The sequence below is a fragment of the Salvelinus alpinus genome, chromosome 7 (assembly GCF_045679555.1).
Source record: "Salvelinus alpinus chromosome 7, SLU_Salpinus.1, whole genome shotgun sequence".
NCBI lineage: Eukaryota > Metazoa > Chordata > Actinopteri > Salmoniformes > Salmonidae > Salvelinus > Salvelinus alpinus.
The window spans coordinates 30,596,464-30,616,750 of NC_092092.1; the positions used below are offsets into that span (position 1 = coordinate 30,596,464).

Below are 20,287 nucleotides of genomic sequence, written 5' to 3' on the forward strand. Positions count from 1 at the left end.
AAACCTTGTGGGGACACACAATTCAGTCCCATTCAAAATCCTATTTTCCCTAACGCCATACCGTAAACCTAACACGTACTCTTACCCTAACCTTAACCCTAAACCTAACCCTAGTTCCTAACTGTAACCCTAAAACTAACCCTAGCTCTTAACCCTAACCCTAAACATAACCCTAGCTCCTAGCTCCTAACCCTAACCCTAAACCTAACCCTAGCTCCTATAACCTAACCATTAACGTAATTCTAACCCTAAAACTAATTCTAACATTAACCCTCAATCCCCTAGAAATAGCATTTGACCTCGTGGGGACTAACAAAATGTCCCCAGATGGTAAAAATGTTGTTCTTTTACTATAGTTAAACATATCCACGTCCCCTAGGACCCCTCTGAGATCCTTATCCCTCGCTGCTAGAATATCTTACCAGTAGTAGTTCCCATAGCGTACTGTTGTTGGTGTGAGCATGGAGCTGGCAGTAGTAGAGTTGGGAGTTTGATTCCAGCATAGGTCACTAAATAAATGTGTTAACTGCGTGTTCACAGCCTAACACAAGCACTTCTCTCCTTGACAGCCAACCAGCCAGGGACCGAGAATGTTTCAAATGTCATTTATTGTCCTGGCGACATCCATTTCCATTGACTGGCCAACTTACTTTAATAAACTGGAACTCCGAACACATAACATACATGAAAGGGCTGTAACGTTACATCACAAAACACCCACGTCACCAACTGTAATAACCTCAGCCAGGCTCTCTGTCTCTCTCTGTCTCTCTCTCTGTCTCTGTGACCCAGCATGTCAGACTAAACAGTCTCCCAACGGCAGCAGTGCAGTAATAACTGGTCTATCAGCCTAATGTGTGTTACACAGCAACACCAAAACACCAAATCCCTGAGCCGCTGCCGTGTGAAAGTCTCTCTCTCTGACCATAACACTACAATGACTTCAGCCCTAACATCTCGCTCTCTCCCCCCAGAGCCCAGAGGTCATTTCCCAGCGCGCGGTTGCTGGTCTAAACAACACAGAGGAAAAGCACAATTTAGCCTGCGATTGCTGGTAAGCAATTACCGCGCCGAGGGCAGAGAGATTGCACTGGAGTCAAATAAAGAGAGAGAAAGAGAGTTGGTAAAAGCCTTTCAAGTATTGTTGTTCCTTACGTTTTGTTCACAGTGAAATGAATCACTGGATAAAATGCTGGTTGACTGTAAACCGTGTGTATCAAACTGTGACTGAGCAGGACATGGAGAAAGTCCCAAGCATTCGAATGGCTGTGTCTCTGGCTGTCAGTGACATTCCCTTCAGAGAGGGGGCAGTATTGTTCACAGTACAGACATATACATAGAGACAAAGTTGAAAGATAAAGAGTAGACTGCATATACACGAGACATGGAGAGAAGAGAGAGAGATAGAGAGGGTTTTGTGTGTGTGTGTGTGTGTGTGTGTGTGTGTGTGTGTGTGTGTGTGTGTGTGTGTGTGTGTGTGTGTGTGTGTGTGTGTGTGTGTGTGTGTGTGTGTGTGTGTGTGTGTGTGTGTGTGTGTGTGTGTGTGTGTGTGTGTGTGTGTGTGTGTGTGTGTGTGTGTTTAAGTGTATGAGAAAGAACAGAGATAGAGGGAGATACAAGGAGAAGCCCGAACAGCTGCTGTGTGTTAGAAGGGTTTAAAATCAGTACTGTAGTCCACACTGTTCTGAGACAGGCAGGTAAGGTCACCAACACACACCACACACACATGCGCGCACACACACACACACACACCGCTCTCATCACAGCCTAACGCAGAAAGTCAGAAAGTCACTCGCTGCTTTTCTTCAAAAGCAAACAAGTACGTGAACCTGTACAAGAGAACTCTTGTCAACAAGTGCACACGGTTGGGGTCGATTCCAATTCAATTCAAATATATTATTTTCAATGAGGATTTTAGCTGTTCTTGGACTGGAATTTGAGTTCACGTCCCGAATGAACAAAATCTAAATGGGATTGACCCCAACCACACACGTACCCGGGGTCACGTGTTTTGACTTTTACGAGCGGCTCAATAACAAAGCACCTATACACCATAGCATCCACAGAGCAGAGCAACGTGATTAAAGGGTGTCACCTCTGATGGGTGGTATCTTCCATCAAGTCAGTGATGACGGAGTCTCTCTGCTCCTCCTCCACAACATTATCAGCCAGCCCTACTAAATTACACACACCTGTCATCCAACCTCCCTCATCCTGCTGGTACGTCTCTGTGCTCTGCTGCACGGGAGGCAACGCCAATCATACTCTACCACAGATGAAGGATAAAGAAAGAGCATGTACCTGTACTACTGTACACTATCAACAAAATACAAGTACTGACGGAGGGACAAATGGCATTGAAACAAATACATGTTTCTTATTCCACGCCAGTGCAAACATTGTATCATATGTTAGAGGCCGTTCATGCAGTACATCAACAAAGTGCCGGTCCAAAGGGTTGGATGAACAAATGAATGGACAATTGCATAGGTGATTACCGATAGGTGAGTAGACATGAAAAGACACACACACACACACACACACACACACACACACACACACACACACACACACACACACACACACACACACACACACACACACACACACACACACACACACACACACACACACACACACACACACACACACACACACACACACACACACACACACTATAGGATCTTACCTGATCTAAACTTGCTTCGTATCAGTATGGAGTGTTCAGAGCCCAGTAGAGTCATAATGTCACAGTATGGTTCCAGTGTTCAGGAGGGGAAAATAAAACTGGTACAAGCGACGGGACAGGACAGACAATTTCACTTCAATGACCCTGCCTCTTCCTGGGACCGGAGACCGAGACCAGAGTTGGCCAAACGCTCGTCATCAACAACACAACAGCTATTACAAGAAAATAAGAAAAAATGGTGGTGTATCTCTCGTATCTCTTCACTCCTCTCTCCTCTTCTCTCTCTCTATTCTCTTCTCTCTCACTCCTTCTCTCTCCCTAGGGTAGCTGTGGGAGTCGGACAGTGAGGCAGACAGCCAGGCTTTGGTCCCATGTAGCTCTGAGCTCTGAGTCTCCACGCCAGAGAGAGTAAGTAGAGTGATATGCCCTCTGCTGGGAGGAGCTAACCACTGAGGCTTCCCATAGCCCCTCCCACAGTTCCCCTAACCCCTCCTCCAGTAGGTAATGATGTCCTCTGCACAGAGGGACTAGGAACTAAAGGTTCCAGTAGCTCCTCCTCCTAGGGAGAGGGAGCCAAGAGGACTCCAGGCTGGAGGGCTGGACTGGAGACTCCCCCAGACCTTCTGAATATGTTACTGCTCTGACACAGACATGCTCAGATACACACAGATACATAGACAAACAAGCTGATATACTGACTGTACACAGACACACAACCCCCACCCCAACAAAACATACACAATTCCTTTAGACTATCACACACGGGAGGAAAATAAAGCTTTTTAAAAATGGCACATTACCTGTGTCATAATGACTGACATCGATGTGTACAGTGTGAAGTAGTATGACTCTCTAGTCGATAATCAACAAGGCTTCCCTTCCTCCATCTCCCACATACCAGCCTAGCATTTGTCAGAGTTTCTGTTCTCTCTCAACACACACACCAATCTGAGCTGTGTGCCTGCTCTCCTCAGAGACTACATTAAAAGCTCCCTAACAACTGTTTTAAAGATCATTCAGGGCTAGTCTTACACATCTCTCAACACTCAACCCACTCACATCATCACTCACCTCTCCATTCCCAACTCCTCAAGGCCTCTTTCAGCTCAGATCAAATAAACTGACATTCAGCTACAAAACATACTTTACTATACTCAACTACACTCACAGAGGCCTTGCTTTGTGAGCTTTAGCTAAAGTCAGACACCTATAACATCTTAGTTCAATTCCACGTGGTCGTAGCTGGTGTCCATGGCTGCTGTTGGTCTGACAGGGCAGCAGGTGTTAGTGTGTGTGTTGTTTCAGAAGGCTACTGTTCTTCTCCCTGCAGATAAATAAGCCTTCACCGGCTACAGCTGGGAATGTGGCTGAACACTCCTGATGCCACTGTCACTGTGCCTTAGCCTTGGCTGTTCCCATCCCTGGGTCCTACAGTATCTGGCCTAATTCATACACAGCTGCAAGCTGCACACATCAAAACTATCCAAAGTAAAAAACACAGTGTCTGATAGAATACATCTCCTCACAATAAAACTCCTATAACCCCAGCTGAACATTGTACACAAAAGGCTACTTGGGTTTAATGACTAAGGAATTCATACATGCGAGCTAGACACACACACTTATTAATTTAAAAGAATAAATGGCATTAAATTGAAAATCGTAGCTGCTGGCCATGGCTATGACGTGTGTTGGACTGGACTCTCATAGACTTACAATAGTAAAGTCAAATATTTATGTAAGGACTTCTTGGGCTGCAAATCCACTGGGTTCCCTTTGACAGTCCTGGGCACTCAGTGCCTTACATGCACACACACACGCACGCACGCACGCACGCACGCACGCACGCACGCACGCACGCACGCACGCACGCACGCACGCACGCACGCGCACGCACGCACGCACGCACGCACGCACGCACGCACGCACGCACGCACGCACGCACGCACGCACGCACGCACGCACGCACGCACGCACGCACGCACGCACGCACGCACGCACGCACGCACGCACGCACGCACGCACGCACGCACGCACGCGCGCGCGCGCGCGCGCGCGCACGCACGCACGCACGCACACACACACACACACACACACACACACACACACACACACACACACACACACACACACACACACACACACACACACACACACACACACACACACACACACACACACACACACACACACACAGCTCCTGGCCTCCCTAATTAGCAGGTGAGAGTGCTTAAAGGGAGGGTTGGTGGTTGGGTCTGACAGTGTACACACAGCATGGGAGGGAGATTCCTGGGGAGGTCACCCAGTCCTGGACTAATTCTCCCCTTTAATTGGGCCGTGTGTCAACGGACGTGACAAGTCTCATCTGACCTGTCTGGAGCCTCCGTATACTCTGTGTGTGTGTGGTGTGTGTCTCCTCAGGAAGAGATTCATTACCTTGGGGTTATGATTTATGTTTGTTTACATAGTACAGCATTAACTGGCCAACATACCCTCTACACAGTATAATGGTAATTTTAGACACGCTACACTGTCATAATAAAAGTCATGTGTACTCAGTGCCAATAACATACAGTACTGTTTTTTTTTTACCATGTTGAACTCATCAGCAAGGTTAATCAAGAACTACACTAGTGCAGGCAGCTTTATCAAAAAAGGAATATTGTGAACCTTTAGTGTACACTTGCTTTCTAGTGTTACAGATACAGGAGGAAATGTGTCATTTAAAAGTTGAGAGTTAAAAAAAATTGAATAATTTGAAGTGAAAATGATGTATAAAACCTAGGATGAACTTGGACACAATGACTAGTCAGACAAATCAACAATACAGTCAAATTTGCATGGATGAACTGTACAGAACAGTTTCTTTCATTTCAAAACGATGGCACTAACCCAGCCTTTGTTCATTTCACGACACTCTTAGAAGTAAAGGTGCCTGGAAGAACCTTCTGGCTTGCCACACCGGCGAAACCTTTCCAGCTGAAAAAGGGTTCTTTGAGGAACCCGTTGGAACATTTTTGTGATGGGAGGGGTTTCATTTGTAATAATATAGAGGTGGCAGCCTATCAGATTGGAGGTGTGACTTTCACATAGTTATTTTTGGTCAACCGTTAGCGTAAATGTAATCATGTTAAGTTTGTACAATACAAATTAAAATGTTCCTTGAATATTTATTGGCCATTTGTCAACCGGTGTGTGTAAAGGAACTGTGGTGGATTGTAGTAGTCTGAATCATATCACAAGTGTTTTATATCATGGTAACTATCCTCTCCCTGCTCCCTATCCTCCCTCCTTCTCTGGTCCCCCAGGCTGAGTGTCCCAGGGACACGGTAGACATTCTGGGTCTGGGAGAAGAAGCAGCAGTGCTGGAGACTAGAGACAGAAAAGCAAAGGAAAGCACTGTGTCTCCCCTAGAGGAGACCTGGGCCAGGGTGAGGAGGAGAGGAGACGCAGTAGAGGGGAGAGGAGGGGAAGGAGAGAGTGAGAGAGGAAGGGGAGAGAAGGCCAGAGTGAGCGAAGAGGTTTGTCATGGCAGAAGTGGCCTGGAGACGGTGGGGGGTCTGAGGTGTGTATGTCTGTCTGCAAGCGTGCGTCGGTGTGTGTGCGTATATATTTCCAACTGTTCATGCATGTGTGTGTGTGTCTGTGTGTATGTGTAGGGGAGGGCAGACATAGCAGCCGTCCCAGCCCTAACAGCAGCAGCTGGCTCTTATCTGTCTGAGAGCCGTAGGTCTCTGTTTCAGACAGGACTCCTTTAATGGCTACACCCCCTCTGCTTACTGTCCCTGGCCAGGCCCACGGTACCAGAGAAACATGTACACTCTCCTCAGGTAAACACTCCCAGAGGAGGACCAATTAAATCATATATCAGAAACACAAGCCACGCAGGACTACCAGGCTGGTTTACATAGAAGCCATGCAGGACTACCAGGCTGGTTTACATATAAGCCACGCAGGACTACCAGGCTGGTTTACATAGAAGTTACGCAGGACTACCAGGCTGGTTTACATAGAAGCCACGCAGGACTACCAGGCTGGTTTACATAGAAGCCACGCAGGACTACCAGGCTGGTTTACATAGAAGTTACGCAGGACTACCAGGCTGATTTACTATACATCCCCATTGCTAATGACATGGAAACAAGAAAATCTCAGACAATTGTGTTTTAGAGTCTCCTGTTACTCCTATTACAGTACATGTGTTATCTGGGAAGAGAGGGACACTGCAGGGTGATAATAGGTCTGATTTTAGGCTGGATTAGTCAACACTGATAGGCCTGAGAATGATTCATACTTTTATTAGAGCAAATCAGCCTTATCAGAGAAACACAAACGTTCTCACGACCAGAGGGAAGAAATGGGGAGACAGAAAAAGAGAGGGGGAGAACATAAACGACAGAGTAGCACAGACACAGAGACTGGGGGAAAGGTGGAGAGAGTAATAGAGGCAGAGAGAAAGAAGACAGAGATAGCAAGAAAGTGAGACAGTAAGAGAGATAGAAAGAAAGGGAAAGAGTGTTTGAGACAGATTCAGTGCCAAACGAGGGTTAAACCCCAGTCTGGCGCTGTTCTGTGCTGGGTTCTCATTAAGGTTCCAAAGGGAACACACAGAACCCAAACTAGACGTGACAGATAGGAGGGCTGGGGCCAACAGATTCCCAGGACCACTGTAACTCTCTCTTTTTATTTTTGTCTCTCGCTCCCTCTTTCTCTATCGATGTCTCTTTGTCCCCCTCTCTAACAACATTTTGGACTCTTTCTCAACCGGCCCCCTCTCTCTCTACACTCTGTCAATTCTCCCTCAACCTCACAGACCCTGGGATCAGAGGGTTGAACGTGTGAGCCGGGGCTATCTTTCCCTCCCCTTATCTATCCTTATCTCCCCTTTCTCTCTCCATCCATCTCTCTCGCAGTCCCTTGGCTGCAGCCAATCTGAATGGAATCCCAAAACACAACAACGGGTGCGATCGCACCATCCCGGAACCAGATTGAAGCCGTCTCATGCTAAAGCAAAACAGCAGGGATATTATTTGGTGTCTTTGTGGTTGTTTAGAGTTTGGCAATTGACTTTGCCTCCACTTCAGTCTGGCACGGCTGGCACGTGGCCACAAGGAAAGGAGGAGAGGAGGGAGAGCAGCGAGATATGCCTGGAGGCATCAGTAGAGAAGGCCCTGCTTCACTACGGCTTAGGCCTAACTCCTGGTTATTATCGTCGGCTTTGTGAGGTATTCCCAAAAACTTCTGTACACTTTAATATCTGAAAATGTAATAACTCCCGGCCGACTTTGTTGTTGTTAATGTGTGTCTATGACTAATAGTTTTTGATGGATGGAAAGCACTTCAAAAAGAGATACGATTTAGGTTATTCCAAAATGAGATTCCTCTGGCTTTAACAAGTGAGTATCAGACAATCATATTTTGAGCTGCTGGATCGTGAGTCATTAGTTAAGACTTAAAGCACGATGCTTCCAGTCAGTGTCATTCCTGTCACTCTCACCAGCCCTCACAGACATGAGTTGGAATGAAAGGAAAGAAAAACTCTCCAAACAAGGTATAATAGCAGATCTAGGAAAGGAGATAAAAGAGAATGAATAGAAAGGATGGACAGATAGAAAATATAGACAGGTAAGAAAATTAAATATATAGAAAGAGTGGATAGAAAAAAAGGATTGTAGACAGCGGCTAGAGAGAAAGCAGGGATAAAGAAAAAGGATTTCTAGAGAGGATGGACACACCTTTCCAACAAGTCCGTTTGTCAAATTTCTGCCTGCCAGAGCTACCCCGGTCAACTGTTAGCGCTGTTTTCGTGAAGTGGAAACATCTAGGAGCAATAACGGCTCAGCCGTGAAGTGGTAGGCCACACAAGCTCACGGAACGGGACCGTCGAGTGCTGAAGTCGTCTGTCCTAGGTTGCAACACTCACTACCGAGTTCCAAACTGCCTCTGGAAGCAACATCAGTACATGAACTGTTCGTCGGGAGCTTCATGAAACGGGTTTCCGTGGCCAAGCAGCCGCACAAAAGCCATGCGAAATGCCAAGCTTTGGCTGGAGTGGTGTAAAGTTCACCGCCATTGGACTCTGGAGCAGTGGAAACGCTTTCTCTTGAGTGATGAATCACACTTCTGGCAGTCCAACGGACTAATCTGTGTTTGGCGGATGCCAGGAACTGTGAAGTTGGTGGAGGAGGAATAATGGTCTGGGGCTGTTTTTCATGGTTTGGGCTAGACCCCTTAGTTCAAGTGAAGGGAAATATTAACACTACAGCATACAATGACATTGTAGAAGATTCTGTGCATCCAATTTTGTAGCAACAGTTCGGGGAAGGACCTTTCCTGTTTCAGCATGACAATGCCCCGTGCTCAAAGCGAGGTCCATACAGAAATGGTTTGTCGAGATCGGTGTGAAAGAACTTGACTGGCCTGCACAGAGCCCTGACCTCAACCCCATCGAACACCATTGGGATGAAATGGAACGCCAACTGCGAGTCAGGCCTAATTGCCCAACATCAGTGCCCGACCTCACTAATGCTCTTGTGGCTGAATGGAAGTAAGTCCCCGCAGCAATGTTCCAACATCTAGTGGAAAGCCTTCCCAGAACAGTGGAGGCTGTTATAGCAGCAAATGGAGACCAACTCCATAATAATACCCATGATTTTGGAATGAGATGTTCAACGAGCAGGTGTTCACAAACTTTTGGTCATGTGGTGTATTCGTCTTTCCGTGTCTCCCGAGCGGGTCCAACACTTCCAAACGGTCTGGCTGAAATGAGCTGTCAACCGGGACGTTTTCTCACTCAATGAACAGAGACCAGGGCTATGTTATTGTTGGTAAGACCCAATGCTCCATCAATCCCCCTCCGTCACGTCACACATCAGTATAGAGAAGGTAGACGTCTCCCCTAACTTCTGATTCAGGGTCAGATCTTCACATTCCCCTAATAATTAAGGTTTTGATTGACAGTCAGGTTAACCTTACCCTAGACCTGTGCTTAAGGTTGCTGATGATGTTTATTTGACAGAGCGATGTAGTTAAAATATACCCTAAGGCACAGATCTAGGATCAGCTCCCCCCCGGATTCCACTTGACCCCTTAGGACACACACACACACTTATTAATAGGCTTGGAAGGGTGTGTGTGTGTGTGTGTGTCTGTCTGTCAGTGTATGGGTGCCTGCGCGCACCTGAGTGTGTGTGTTCTTATCTTCACTCTAAGGCATTCATCAGGAAGGACACTTTCTGCCATTTTGCGTTCAAACTAAACACACAGCTCCATGTTCTGTCTCTGTTCCTCAGGATGTTGAGAGGCTTGACTTATGCAAGTTGTCAGTAAGAAATTACAGTATCGTCACGCTGCCCGATTGATTTGGTACACTGCGTTTTTATTATTTTCCCTGCGATAGGTAATTTGGTCAAACAAACCTCTCTTTCTCTCCCGATTCCAAAACCTGAAACAACAAAGGAGGACCAATAGCTACAGAGTCATGCTTTTAACTCCCAGGGGACAGTCACTGCACTTTAAAAAAATGCTGGGTTAAAAACAACCCAATTTCTGTTCTTTGGTAACCCAGCGCTGGGTAAATATTGGACTGAACACACGCTGGGTGATTTTGACCCAGCCAGTTGGGTGGCACGAATAACCCAACATGTCGGGTTGTTGGGATTACCCACACATGGGTTAATTGAACCATTAGTTGGGTACTTTTTACTTTCATGCTGGGTTTTGAATGCAATTTCAGGAGGCATGGCTTATTAGGCATGTGGCTTGCAGATTGATCTTATTTGCCACCCATGAGAGTAGTCATTCCTGTTCATCATGTTACGTTTACATGCTGCAAATTGCATTTTTCCTTAATTTTTCTACTAGAATATTAAGATGATGTATTACATATTATAATAAGGCGGTATCTATCCAAAAATGGGATTTGCATAGGCTTTTAGGGAAGTGATACACTTCTGTAAGCCTTATTGAAGCTACAAAAATGTAAATGTTCAACCTTAACATATGATATCTATACAACAGAACAGATGAATAGGAATTACACTACTCTCAACAGACAACTATCTGAAAGCCAGCCCCTTTGCTCCAGTCTTCATATCTCAACAACCCAGCACCAATAACCCAGCATTAACAACCCAACCTTGCTCTTTTTAAAGAAAACAACCCAACTAAGTTACCCAACACCTGCTCCCCAAATGTTGTTTGAGGGTCGGAAAATAACTGTATTAGCTCTCAACTCCAATGCACACGCGCACACACACACACGCACACGCACGCACATGCACGTGCACACACACCATCACAAAAGAAGCAGTAACTGTATTAACCTCTGCACACTTCTCTTGCCAGCGTGGTTTTGGAAACTTGCATTACTGTGTTATTTGAAGGTAATTGGATAAAGTGAAGCTGATTCTGTGTACTCGGATAATCAGATTATGAACCAGAGCGTAAATGTTGGTTTTGACCTCAGTGGCTATGACAGTATCCATGTCCAGGAGGCATTCTGCCTTTGGGACCCGATTCAGGACCAGTTACCCAGTAAATATGTAGTGGTTAACATGAAAAATTAGAATTAATGCATTCATTTTTTACATGTAGGCATTCTACTGTAAAACAGCTCCTAAACGCTAAAAGGTATACATGTAATGTACTTAGGTCTATAGAGACATCATGCAGTGAAACCAAAGAGGCCCTACCGCAGAACAAAGCATGTAACAGTTGCTCCGAGATCAGAGACACACCTTCCCTAACCCCTGCGCTCATCTGATCACACACGCATATTCCATTAGCTCAACGGATCACACACACACACACACACACACACACACACACACACACACACACACACACACACACACACACACACACACACACACACACACACACACACACACACACACACACACACACACACGTAGCCTTGCTCAGATCTGACTCACAACGCAGGCCGTGCGGGGTGAGATAGTGTAGTGTGTCACCACGACCAGAGGTGTCATACTGTCTCCCTCTCCTCTCCCCGCCAGGGTGAGGGATGATATTACTGGATGCCTGTCGGCTGAGCAGTGGACCAAAGCCATGATCAGAAACCAGAGGACTTACAGACACCACACGGGAAGGAGGGAGGAGGAGCGGGGAGCAGGGGGAAGAGGGGGCCTAGACTAATGGTGTTCCAGGGACAAGCTTACATTTCAGGTCGTCATTAAACACAGGCAGCCTGAATTAACCCAATAGGCTAAATAGATGAAAAAAGGCCTGTTACCTTCCCAAAAGGCCTACAATACAGTAGATCAGACTCCCCACTGGTAGTCCAATGAATGCCACACACAGTACACAACCCAACCCCCAAACACACACTCTCCAGCGCCTCTCTGATAAGCCCTTGGCAGGTGTCAGCTGTCTAAGGAGGCTCCTGGGGGAGAGACTCCCTGATTACCCCTCTGACTGACTGACTGATTTGACAGCCATGTCTGTTTTTCTGTCTCTGGAGGGATACACCTTGCCACAGTGTTGACAAGGAGGCCATTCACGAACAGCATACTTCACACAGACCTGCTAACTGACTGCTGTGTGCGTGCGTGTGTGTACGTCCATGCGCACGCGCGTGTACGTGTCTGTCTGGCGGTCTGAAAACTTGACAGTTAAAGAAATGTTTCTGTCTCTCGAGACCCTATCACTTCACTCACTGCACATCAACTTTATCTACCGACTCTGACTTGGAATCAGACAGCAAGGGGTTTGTAAGAGGAGTAAAAGATACTGGATTAGTGAGACAGAATCAGAGACGAACGTTGTTGTTATCTGTGTGAATGTGTCTGTTATAGTAATGGAGGCATTAGCAGAGGAGATAACACACAGCTTGCTCTGGGAGAGTGTTTTCACCTCTTGACTTCCAGGGGAAATCTACCGCCTGGGTATAACAGTCAAACCAGGCCCACCACTGAGACAAGAGGTTAAACACACATAGCACCATACCATTTCCAGGGCCCATTGTACAAAATAGAATGTTCCATTTACAGGAGAAGAAAAGACATCTCATCGCCTTGGCCCAATGTACTGGTGTGCCAAACCAAACATAATGTATTCATATTACAAATACCAAAGCCAGTCTGCCGTATTCTTAGTAAATATTGAGTTGGTCCAGCACAGTGATGCGTCTACTCAGGACCTCACATATATGAAATCTCATAAAAACATGGGTGGTTTTTCAGTGTGGGAGAGGTTGTAGTGTACACTGAGAGACAGACTTGTGAGTGAGGTGGTGTGTGTGTGTGTGTGTGTGTGTGTGTGTGTGTGTGTGTGTGTGTGTGTGTGTGTGTGTGTGTGTGTGTGTGTGTGTGTGTGTGTGTGTGTGTGTGTGTGTGTGTGTGTGTGTGTGTGTGTGTGTGTGTGTGTGTGTGTGTGTGTGTGTGTGTGTGTGTGTGCATGTCCGTGTGTATGTGACCTTGTGTTGTAGGGCTTGGCTATGTATTTAGGTGGAACATTGAGCAGCGTGGAGGTTCTTATCACCCCTGTCTGTTTTGGAGGGGAACATACATCGCCTGCCTGGAGGGATCGCTGCCTGGCCTGGAATGTCCTGCTGGAAACGTCTGCTATTGGCTGAACACGACAGGTCACCTGTCAGGATGCTGGTCAAACTCCACGCAGACAGGAGGCGTGAGTGTAGAGGAGATAAATAAGAAGATATTCAGTAGGTTTCTGGGCAGATACAGAGACCAGAGAGATGACTGGGGAGGAAGATAAGAAGAAAAACGTTAAAGAATACGAGATGTTCAATTCCTGTGTGACAGACTGGCTTTCAAACCCTGGTTGTTCATGCAACTCAAGTCTAGCCATTATAGCTCTGGGAGAGAACACAAGTCCTCAGGTTTCAGCCAAAATTGCTCAACACGCAAGCATGGTTCATTGAACTGCCTTCAGTGCAGTAGGTCTACTAGTAGGTCTGGTTTTAACACAGTGTCCATGTCTGACAAACATTGTTGTTTTGATGTACTGTATCACATGCAGCCAAGAACAGAATTCGCAAACAGTTTCTTCCTCACTCTACCATCCCTCCTACTCCTAATTGAATTGGAAAGCCTAATTGCAAACAATTCAATATCACAAGACAGTGGTCCATATAAAACAAAAGCAAACCTTTGACACAAAACCCAAATCCTTCTTAAACTCCTCTTCAATTTTTATGAAAATTCCACTCAGGTGTGTTGGAGAGGATGGACAATGTAAAATAATAAAGAAGTAGCATCAAAGTAGCAGAGACTTCCCAAAGACATAATTGCAGACCAGCCATTTTGACCTGTGATGAACAGTCAGTTTCACTGATAGGATCTCCAAAGCAATGGCTCGGGCCGACCAAAATCTCAATATATGAGTTGGTGTTCTGTTGTTTTTGCTCTAGCCAATTCCCATAGTCAAGCGGCTGGTATGTCAGCTGAAACCGTTAAAAATACGAGCCTCACAGCCTCTCTGCCGTGTTTTGTTTGGCCTATGGGATAGGCAGCTTTCAGGAGGAGACATCTGAGGCAGCATGTGTTGGATTCTCTGCTCTCCACTTTAATGAAGACCACATCCATAACCAGACGAGGAGGCTGGGTCTATTGGACTGACTGGGTGTGTAGGCCTACCAACCACTGCACTGGTTCATTCTACTGTATCTGCAGGTGAACCACACATTGGCTCTATTGCGGGAGGTAATAGATGGCATCGACATTTCACTCAATCGTCTCCCAAAGCACCCTGTGTACAAGTGTAGTTTGCAACTACATCAAGAGAATAGGTGTGAGGAGCGAAACTGGGATATCTTTCTATTAAACACCATGGAGCTTTTACAACGTCATTTTTGGAAGAAGAATTTCCAGACTTATTTAACCGCAGTAAGCCTTATTCCAAACACCTGTTGAGGTCCCTAGGACAGGTGAGAAGGTTCTGAGGCATACATGCCTTCATGCTGGGAGGGAAATCATAAACAGATTATATTACTTTTTACAGAATAATAAAGTGCCTTGATGTTGAGAGTCTGTGTTGCTGTCTACCACACAAATCACATTGCTTCAAAGTGCTTCAAAAGGAGTCATGTGGGACCTGGCGACGCCATTTTGTGTTTGCTGGCCTGCTTGTTGATACGAGGTCTTTATACCCTATAATTGTTTTGATTTACTGATCATTGTCCAGTGTACCGGGATGTCTCGGGCAGGTCTCTGTGTGCACTCCTATCATCCACAGCATGTCTATAATCACAACCAGGTGCTTTCCCATTCAAATTAACATATGGTTCTAACTTTCCCCCTATTTTGACTAATACATACCTGGGTTGCTGACTAGTAAAACCGTAAAATGAATTCTTCTTTTGTTATTTGCAACACATGAGGATGGTTTGGGAGTGGGGAGTGGAGAAGGAGGAATGTTACTGAGAATGATTTCACCTTGCATGCAACCTGGCTCCATCTCTCTCTACCCTTTATTAATAGTCTGATTGTGTACCTTTGTTACATAGTTGGTACCACAAAGATGTTTAAATTCTCCTCTGGTTTTCTCTGTATCTTTTGTTTTAGCAGCTGTAACTCTCTATCATTCTAACATCTTTATCAGGCTTATATGGCAGAGAAAAGATTTTGAAACAGTGAAGAAGGAAGCCCCACATCTAAAACAGAAGACGTAATCAATTTCATATGAGAACTTCCTCATACAGCATTCATCCATTCACATACAGTGCATTCGGAAAGTGCTCAGACCCCTTTACTTTTTCCTAATTTTGTTATGTTACAGCCTTATTCTAAAATGTATTATTTTTCCTCATCAATCTACACACAATACCCCATAATGACAAAGCAAAAATAGTTTTTTAGAAATGTTTGCTAATTTATTCCAAATAAAAAAACAGAAATACCTTATTTACATAAGTATTCAGACTCTTTGCTATGAGGCTCGAAATTGAGCTCAGGTGCATCCTGTTTTCTTTGATCACCCTTGAGATGTTTCTACAACTTGATTGGGGTCCACCTGTGTTAAATTCAATTGATTAAACATGATTTGGAAAGGTACACACCTATCTATATAAGGTCCCACAGTTGACAGTGCATGTCGGAGCAAAAACCAAGCCATGAGGTCGAAAGGAATTGTGTCGAGGCACAGATCTGGGGAAGGGTAGCAAAACATTTCTGCGGGGGAGAATGGCCTTGGTCAGGGAGGTGACCAAGAACCCGATGGTCACTCTGACAGAGCTCCAGAGATCCTCTGTGGAGATGGGAGAACCTTCCAGAAGGACAACCATCTCTGCAGCACTCCACCAATCAGGCCTTTATGGTAGAGTGGCCAGACGGAAGCCACTCCTCGGTAAAAGGCACATGACAGCCCAGTTGGAGTTTGCCAAAAGGCACCTAAAGGACTCTCAGGCCATGGGAAACAAGATTCTCTGGTCTGATGAAACCAAAATTGAACTCTTTGGCCTGAATGCCAAGCGTCACGTCTGGAAGAAACCTGGCACCATCCAGGTGCGGGGATGTTTTTCAGCAGCAGGGACTGGGAGACTAGTCAGGATCGAGGGAAAGATGAACAGAGCAAAGTACAGAGAGAACCTTGATGAAAACCTGCTCCAGAGCGCTCAGGACCACAGATTGGGGCCAAGGTTCACCTTCCATCAGAACAACGACCCTAAGCACACAGCCAAGACAACGCAGGAATGGCTTCGGGACAAGTCTCTAAATGTCCTTGAGTGGCGCAGCCAGAGCCCGGACTTGAACCCGATCGAACATCTCTGGAGTGACCTGAAAATAGCTGTGCAGCCACACTCCCCATCAATACCTGACACAGCTTGAGAGGATCTGCAGAGAAGAATGGGAGAAACTTCCCAAATACAGGTGTGCCAAGCTTGTGGCGTCATACCCAAGAAGACTCAAGGCTGTAATCGCTGCCAAAGGTGCTTCAACAAAGTACTGAGTAAAGGGTCTGAATACTTATGTAAATGTGATATTTCACATTTTTTTCAGTATTGTGTGTAGATTGATGAGGTAAATAAAACCATTTAATCAATTTTAGAATAAGGCTGTAACGTAACACAATTTGAAAAAAGTCAAGGGGTCTGAATACTTTCCGAAGGCACTGTTAATGCCACACATATTATCAATAACTGAGAATTCAGAATGATCTCTATATCTATGTCTCTTTCTCCCAGAGTGGAATGAGGTCTCTCTCTTTCGTTTCTCCTCTCCCGTGAGCTGGATCAGAGCTGTATATTGTGTTTCTGTTTTCCTTTCCACTGAGTGGATTTCTGTCCTTGGTAAAATTCACCATCTAAAGCTCTTGTATCCACAATACAACACCTGGAAAAAGAAACTCTCCATTAATCTCCGCTGCCCTAAGAATCTGATGTGTTTCAAGCGCTAGCTCCTGTCTACCAAACCACATGTGAGAGCTGGGCCAGCAGCATAGCGCACTGTGGCAGGCTAGCAGGAGCGCACAGCTCTTTGTTTTACAATAACTCTGTGGGTTAGATTCAGGTCATTGTGGCCTTTCTTGACTGAGCGCTTTGTTTAATATGCCACCGTTAAATATCTAATAATAGAATACACTGGAAGTGATGGCCTCATATTTATCGGCAGAGCGGGAGGCGATGGTTCTGCAGAAAGATTTTAATTCCAGATATGTTTTATCTTCCTGGTGAAGGGCTGATGAATTAATAAACATGCCGTGCCTTAGATTAGATCAATGGCAATGTTTACGCAACGGCATTTAATCATACCGTATCGCACTGATTACTGGTACCGCCGAGACTATATGCTGCGTACTTAAGCTACCCAAACCTTTACTCACTTTGTGTGTGTGTGTGTGTGTGTGTGCGTGTTTGACACAGACCAAACAACAAAGTTAACATCAATTCCAGGTAACCTTTAAGCTTCTTTAATGAAGTTAATTGGTCCGCCTCTAGTGATAGATGATTTTGAGGCAACAATTGCTCTCCTAATTCACCCACATTAATCCATGATTTCCTATTTTGTCAAACCCTTAAGCCCGATCCATAGTATTCCCATCTGATTGCTACTTCCCTGTTGGCAGAGGCTTAGGTGAGCAATAGCTTTCAATTACCTCTTAATTCAAATCAAATCAAATTTTATTTGTCACATGCGCCGAATACAACAGGTGTTCACCTTACAGTGAAATGCTTACTTACGAGCCCCTAACCGACAACGCAGTTTCAAAAATACGGATAAGAATAAGAAATAAAAGTAACAAGTAATTAAAGAGCAGCAGTAAAATAACAATAGCGAGACTATATACAGGGGGGTACCGGTACAGAGTCAATGTGCAGGGGCACCGGTTAGTTGAGGTAATATGTACATGAAGGTAGAGTTATTAAAGTGACTATGCATAGATGATAACAACAGAGACTAGCAGCGGTGTAAAATAGGGGGAGAGGAGAGGGGGGCAATGCAAATAGTCTGGGTAGCCATTTGATTAGATGTTCAGGAGTCTTATGGCTTGGGAGTAGAAGCTGTTTAGAAGCCTCTTGGACCTAGACTTGGCGCTCCGGTACCGTTTGCCGTGCGGTAGCAGAGAGAACAGTCTATGACTAGGGTGGCTGGAGTCTTTGACAATTTTTAGGGCCTTCCTCCGACACCGCCTGGTATAGAGGTCCTGGATGGCCGGCTTGTTGTCGTGCAGCTTGGCCCCGGTTGTTGTCGGTGATCAGGCCTACCACCGTTGTGTCATCGGCAAATTTAATGATGGTGTTGGAGTCATGCCTGGCCGTGCAGTCATGAGTGAACAGGGAGTACAGGAGGGGGCTGAGCACACACCCCTGAGGGGCCCCTGTGTTGAGGATCAGCGTGGCGGATGTGTTGTTACCTAGCCTTACCACCTGGGGCCGGGCCGTCAGGAAGTCCAGGATCCAGTTGCAGAGGGAGGTGTTTAGTCCCAGGGTCCTTACCTTATTGATGAGCTTTGAGGGCACTATGGTGTTTAACGCTGAGCTGTAGTCTATGAATAGCATTCTCACATAGGTGTTCATTTTGTCCAGGTGAGAAAGGGCAGTGTGGAGTGCAATAGAGACTGCATCATCTGTGGATCTGTTGGGGCGGTATGAAAATTGGAGTGGGTCTAGGGTTTCTGGGATAACGGGATAATGAGCCGTGTAGCTGGCTACTAGGAGTGCCGCCTCTGGGTGAGCGTTTTCTTATTTGCTTATGGCGGAATACAGCTCATTCAATGCTGTCTTAGTGCCAGCCTCTGACTGTGGTGGTATGTAAACAGCTATGAAAAATACAGATGAAAACTCTCTAGGTAGATAGTGTGGTCTACAGCTTATCATGAGATAGTCAACCTCAGGCGAGCAATAGCTCGAGACTTCCTTAGATATCGTGTACTCCTTCCGTGGCCTCCAACTGCTCTTAAACACTAGTAAAACCAAATGCATGCTTTTCAACCGTTCGCTGCCCGCACCCGCCCGACTAGCATCACTACCCTGGACAGTTCTGACCTCGAATATGTGGACAACTACAAATACCTAGGTGTCTGGCTAGACTGTAAACTATCCTTCCAGACTCATATTAAACATCTCCAATCCAAAATCAAATCTAGAATCGGCTTTCTATTTCGCAACAAAGCCTCCTTCACTCATTCTGCCAAACTTACCCTAGTAAAACTGACTATCCTACCGATCCTCGACTTCGGGGATGTGTCATCTACAAAATAGCTTCCAATACTCTACTCAGCAAACTGGATGCAGTCTATCACAGTGCCATCCGTTTTGTTGCCAAAGCCCCTTATACCACCCACCACTGCGACCTGTATGCTCTAGTCGGCTGGCCCTCGCTACATATTCGTCGCCAGATCCACTGGCTCCAGGTCATCTATAAGTCTATGCTAGGTAAAGCTCCGCCTTATCTCAGCTCACTGGTCACGATAACAACACCCACCTGTAGCACGCGCTCCAGCAGGTATATCTCACTGGTCATCCCCAAAGCCAACACCTCCTTTGGCCGCCTTTTCTTCCAGTTCTCTGCTGCCAGTGATTGGAACGAATTGCAAAAATCGCTGAATCTGGAGACTTATATTTCCCTCACTAACTTTAAACATCAGCTATCTGAGCAGCTAACCGATCGCTGCAGCTGTACATAGTCCATCTGTAAATAGCCCACCCAATCTACATACCTCATCACCATAATGTTTTTATTTACTTTTCTGCTCTTTTGCACACCAGTATCTCTACTTGCACATCATCATCTGCTCATTTATCACTCCAGTGTTAACCTGCTAAATTGTAATTACTTCGCTACTATGGCCTATTTATTGCCTACGCCTCACGCCATTTGCACACACTGTATATAGACTTTTTCTATTGTGTTATTGACTGTACGCTTGTTTATTCCATGTGTAACTCTGTGTTGACATTCGTGTCGCACTGCTTTGCTTTATCTTGGCCAGGTCGCAGTTGTAAATGAGAACTTGTTCTCAACTAGCTTACCTGGTTAAAAAAAGGTGAAAATATATATATATATATTTTAAACAGCTATTATTTACAAAAATACATAGTCCGCCGCCCCTTGTCTTACCAGACGCCGCTGATCTATCTTGCCGGTGCAGTGTATAACCAGCCAGCTGTATGTTGAC

The 20,287-nt window shown here is 45.7% G+C and overlaps 1 protein-coding gene and 1 long non-coding RNA gene across 9 annotated transcripts in view; one reads left to right on the forward strand and one right to left on the reverse strand.

Annotated features, from left to right (window-relative positions):
* Positions 1-1,138, forward strand: part of LOC139580822 (uncharacterized) — a 5,536-nt gene extending 4,398 nt beyond the window's left edge. The window contains exon 3 of the long non-coding RNA XR_011676103.1: positions 975-1,138. This is a non-coding gene — a long non-coding RNA (uncharacterized lncRNA). The remainder of the gene's footprint in view (positions 1-974) is intronic.
* Positions 1-20,287, reverse strand: part of myocd (myocardin) — a 144,856-nt gene that overhangs the window by 26,871 nt on the left and 97,698 nt on the right. For 3 of the 8 annotated variants that reach the window (XM_071409861.1, XM_071409860.1, XM_071409855.1), the window contains exon 1: positions 2,690-3,084. The exons of the other annotated variants lie outside the window; for them this stretch is intronic. In XM_071409861.1, coding sequence (XP_071265962.1) covers positions 2,690-2,744 — 55 coding nt within the window. In that variant the 5' untranslated portion in view covers positions 2,745-3,084. Of the gene's footprint in view, positions 1-2,689; positions 3,085-20,287 lie in introns of those variants that run through there. 8 annotated transcript variants of the gene reach the window in all.